The sequence below is a fragment of the Dreissena polymorpha genome, chromosome 3 (assembly GCF_020536995.1).
Source record: "Dreissena polymorpha isolate Duluth1 chromosome 3, UMN_Dpol_1.0, whole genome shotgun sequence".
Lineage (NCBI taxonomy): Eukaryota > Metazoa > Mollusca > Bivalvia > Myida > Dreissenidae > Dreissena > Dreissena polymorpha.
Genome location: NC_068357.1, coordinates 92,270,806 through 92,276,282, shown reverse-complemented (window position 1 = coordinate 92,276,282; position 5,477 = coordinate 92,270,806). Strand labels below are relative to the sequence as shown.

At 34.2% G+C, this 5,477-nt stretch overlaps 1 protein-coding gene across 1 annotated transcript; it reads left to right on the top strand.

The window, feature by feature from the left end:
• The first annotated feature begins 2,024 nt into the window (after positions 1-2,024).
• On the top strand, positions 2,025-5,018 carry LOC127873277 (zinc finger protein 862-like). The gene is made up of 3 exons (XM_052417057.1): positions 2,025-2,085; positions 2,679-2,811; positions 3,443-5,018. The coding sequence occupies exons 2-3, from the start codon at positions 2,753-2,755 to the stop codon at positions 4,914-4,916; spliced, it is 1,533 nt and encodes a 510-aa protein (XP_052273017.1). The 5' UTR covers positions 2,025-2,085; positions 2,679-2,752; the 3' UTR covers positions 4,917-5,018.
• The last annotated feature ends 459 nt before the right edge of the window (positions 5,019-5,477 follow it).

The following is a 5,477-nucleotide window of genomic DNA, read 5'->3' as shown; positions in this document are numbered from 1 at the left end:
GTTTGTTATTGTGGTATTTACCGATAGGTTTGGACTTCCGATGCGTAGAAATTAAACCATGAGGGCAATACGCCGATTGGTTTGATAAAAATCATCGCAACGAAAATTATTTATTAAGTAACAGCTTGTATAGTGTTCGTCTGTGTTAAATGAGACCTGATGATTGTGATCTCCGCCTTTTGTACACGAAAAACTTATGCGCTTTCATTCAGTTATAACACAAACACACTTACTTTCAAAGTGATGTTGCTTGATTCATAAACAATAAATAATAAGTTTGATGCAATCGACCTAAAACATAGATTTAAACTAAATCAAGGAATATTTTCCTAAGTGACGAAGCTTTTCACGATTTAACTACTGGCATGTTAAGGATTTTGATGGACATTTACTACTTTTAGAAAAAGAGATTACCAAGCAAACATTCAGCAAGTTTAGTTTTCATAGTAAGGTAATAAAAGAAACGTATCCGGTTTTGTACAAACGTAGTTAAGCGAAATGGTCCAATGTTAGTTGTAGGGAATAAAAGTAGCTCTATTATGCATTTAGTATAAATGTGTCTGATTGTAATCAGGTTAATACGCATTATTGAATAATAGTTGATTGGTAAGTGCGTTATTTGTAAAATAAGCATACCAAGAGTTATTGATGAAGCGATTGGAGCCATGTATTGAGATTAATTTTTTATCCATAATGGAGTTAAAATAAATTACCATACAAGCGCAATGATCTGATTGTTGGCTTGATGTTAATTTATTGTGTGGAAAAAAGACGTTATTTATGATATTGTGCCTTAACTTGGTGCTTTTTATTGTCATAGCAAATAAGAACAATGTCTGAAAGGGCGTATAAGTATTACGATAACGACAATTTATTGTAGGTGCTGTAGTGCACAACGTTATAGTTAAACGGTTGATGACATTTTTTACAGGTTATTATAATATAAGTAAATAACTCTTTATTTAACAGTAACCGTTTTAAAGTCGATTAGTAACTTTCAATAGTTTAAACCTATTTATTTTAGCTCGATTGCATCGAAAGCCTCAGGCTTATATAAACGCCCTCGAGTCCGTTTCCTGGGCCTAGAACCAGTACTTGGTGTTTTTGGGGAGATCTAAAGAACGCTCTCACGGTGGAGATCGAACCCGTGACTTCCCAGTCGCTAGGCGAACACCATATCTATTACACCGGGGCGACCTTTTAAATGTAACTTTCAATGCTAGTATGTAAAAACATTATATTATTATTATTTAGCATAACATAGCAATTTTGTAGATATAACATTATATAATGGTTTCTATGCATAATTAGATAAGGCGACATGGTAATGTATACTTATATAACTAGTTTCCACCTATAAAATAATTATTTAAAACAGGAAAAGAGTCTACAAAATTGATTGTAAAATTTATTAAATATATATAACACATTGCAATAGAATATAGTTACATCATTTTTTGGAAAAAGTTAGTGTGTAAATTGATTATTAACAAAATAAATAGCATCATTATTTTATATACAATTCGAATTATTTGAGTAATTAAGGTGGCGATGGTATTGGAAATGTTACTGAGAAAACAATTTAACGCAATGATTCGTGACATTTGTATATTATGCATGTCAAACTTGACATCAACATAGTATACGTGTAAAATATTTTAGAAAACACTTAATTCTATTTAGCTAAATGGTCACATCAGCGCTATAGATAACAAGCGTATTTGCGTTATTACGCAATTAAAATAACCAAAAACGTAATTAAATTCAAAATAAAGCGTACAAAAACGCAAATACAAATTTAATAACGTAATTCCCGTAAAAAACCTTGCGTCACGAAACGCAATTCTTACGAACACCAAGCTTATTTTTTAGACTGGTTATATTCCGTACAGAAATGTACTGGATAGTTTATATGCCGTCCTAAGAAGAAAAGAAGGCAGTCTTTCCAGCAGTTATCTATCTTTGGGGTATTATTGTGATTATTCGTAGACCCGTCAGATTTCTACTTTCGTTTTCTGAAATAATCAAAATGGCCACTCGTGGACGAAAAAAACGAGTCCCGACACAAACTAATACTTTACACAGGTATTTGCCCCAGAATATTCGGGAAAACTATAGCTTTTGTGCGACCTTGCTGAATGATCTGTTAGACGATGTTATAATTTCTCCAGAGAATGTTGTTTGCCCGATATTATCGGAGATTATAAACGAGGTTGTTAAACATAAAAAACACGATATGGGGAGTGTTAGCGAAAAAACTTTGTTAGAGTGGCGAAACAAACACCCGTGGCTGGTGATAGAAAGTGGAGTAATGAAATGTAAAGTATGCACAGACATGAAAAATAAATTAAAACTAATAACTGTATGGGCAGACGAAGGTTCTCCAAACTTTCAGTACTCCGGTATTACGAGGCACACTGCTAGTGCAGAACACAACAATGCGGTTATTGCTTGTGAGCAAGATAAACAATTACAGACAATAAGCAGCCAAGAAGTAATTGCTGATGTCAGTGATGTCTGTGAACTTGTTGATGATGTTGACAAAAAATTGTTCAATACGGTTTATTATGCTGCAAAAATGGAGATACCCTCAAGCACCATAAACTCCCTTCTGGATTTACAAACCAAAAATGGACTTAACATCAAATACACTAATTTGAGCCCCGACACGGTTTCAGAAATCCAGACTTCTATTGAGCATGTACTACGTGAGGGACTTGTGAATGATATAAAGTCATCTCCTGTTTTCGCCATGATGTTGGATGAAAGTACAGATCTGACTGTAGACAAGAGACTTAGTATATGTGTTCGGTAATATTTTTGAACATTATATAATTAATTTGAAATTTCCAACAGACAGCTATTGAATTAAAGCATTAGAAAAGAGAAATCAGTTGTAGCAATTAAAAAAATATTTTCACATAGAAGCTAATTCTATTCTTTTTTGTTACATCACAGGATTATGATAAAAATAAACAATAAAAGTGAATAAGTAAGTTATTTTTATGAACATAAAATAAATTAAATATTATCTCAGATAAAAATATATTTTAAAACAATTATTGTATAATTTAATATTAAATAGAATAAATATTATCATGGATAAAAATATATTTTTAAACAATACATCATAAACATTATCTACATGATCTAGAATATCCTTTTTTTTTTTTTAAATATTTCACAACACGGGCGTCACTGAAACTCAAATGTGTCAGTACACTTTGTGATGCCCCCCCCCCCCCTCGAGAAAAATATTATTAACAAAATATCAAACTACACACCCACCCCTAAAATTGCTGGTCATATTACATCTGACCCAGCTGATATGACCAACAATTTTAGGGTTGGGTATGTAGTTTGATTATTTTTTTAAAATAAAGTTTTGTTAAATAATTTTATTCAATTAAAAGTATAATAGTGTATTGATCTTATTTTTCAGATATATCAAGGCAGGAGAACCCGTCACAAATATGCTGGTTAATGTTCATCTAGAAGATGGTACTGCACACACTATCATGAACTGTGTAGCACATGAATTTGAAAGGCATGGTATAGACCTTGCAAACTGTACATCATTAGCCACGGATGGGGCTGCTGTTATGCTAGGTAAACATAAGGGAGTAGGACAGCAATTGGTCAGCAAGTACTCTCCATTCTGTATCCAGACACATTGTATGGCTCATAGGCTAAACCTGGCATGTACAGATTCTATCAAGAAAAATGACTTTATGATAAAATTCAGAGAGAAATTCAGTTCTTTGTACTCGTTTATAAGTGGATCAAGTAACAGAACATTGGCACTTAAGAAGATTCAGGAAATACTCGAAGAACCTGAGATAAAGATCAAAGAGCCTTATTCTATTCGCTGGTTGGGTTTGAAAAATGCAGTTTCAGCTGTGTTCGAGTCGTTTGGGTCTGTTTTGGCAACATTGTCAAAATTCGCTGCAGAGAAGAATTCTGTGGCCAAGGGACTCCTGAAGTATTTCAGCTCATACAAGGTTGCCCTAGCAATTGCCTTCATATTGGATGTTCATAATGAGCTAGCAGTACTAAGCTGTGAGTTACAGAAGAAAAATCTTCTATTCAGTGAAATCAAACCAGTGATGGATGCAACTGTGTCCAAATTGTCTTCTATGGAAGCCACAGATGGAAAGTGTTTGACATCAATGAAGACTGATATAGAGATAACAGATGATGGAGCTTTCTTTTCTGGAGAAAAGCTGAAGTACCATGATAACATGGGAAGTGAATTTGCTACCGTGAGGAAAGACTACATCAAAAGGATGAAAAAGAACATCAGTGACAGGTTTAGGAAAACAGACAGTGATCACTATAATGACTTTTGTACTTTGTTTGAACCCCAGCAGATAAACATTTCCACACAGGAGGAATGTAATGAAGCACTCGAGTCTTTGTCCACCTTCTATGGCTACGAGAAAACAGTGAAAGTGATTGACGGCAACCTCATTGAGGGACTACAAGAAACAGTGAGAGTAGTTCAGCCTCTAGTAGACCCAGCCAAGGTCCAGGAGGAATGGCCGAGATTTCAGGGTATGGTGAAGGGAGCTTATGCTGATATGCCCACTAATAAACTTTGTAAGAGGGTAATACTACTGCACAATGACATTATACCCAATATAGCCAAGCTGGCAGCAATAGCCCTCTGCCTGCAACCTACCAGTGTTGAGTGCGAAAGAACATTTAGCACACAGAACAGACTCAAATGCAAACAAAGAGCTTCCCTAGGAAATGAAGCATTAAACACTCTCATGACAATTTGTATGCTGGGGCCAGACATATCAAAATATGATCCCTCACCAGCTGTCATTTACTGGCTTAGGCAAAAAAGGAGAAGGAAGCCTAGACTGCAGAGTGCATACAAGCCAAGAGCTAAGAAACAAAAAACTTGCTGACTTGGCTTGAATTTACTCTGGAGTTTGCATCCTATAAGAGTTGCATAATTTTGTTAAGAACTAGGTAAAGCTGACAGATATGAGCTAAATGTTATATTGAAAAAAAAACAACAAAAAAACAACACACTTGCTACAAATGTTGATTTATTTTTCGCATATATGATCAGGCAGATCTTGAAGTGTACAATTTAAGTTTGTTTGTTGTTATGTACATGTACCTTTTTTTAATTCCATTTGAATAAATAATGTAGTAACCTTAGTTGATTTTAATTATATTATATATGTCATTCCTTCAATTACCCAATTGAGTTAAAAAACCGGGGGTGAAAAACCCAATTAAGCTCAAAAGTAGGGGGTGACAATTTTTGCTAAAACTCTATTGAATTTACAAAAACCCTATTGTTGTCAAAAACAGGGGGTTAATTACCCTATATACCCCAAAAGTTATCTAAAGCGCTGCGGTCACATATTACCAATAGAAAATATCCCCTCATTAACAATTACATTTGGTACGTCGATATGTTAAACGTTGTATTTTGTGTATTGTACATTTTTAACAGG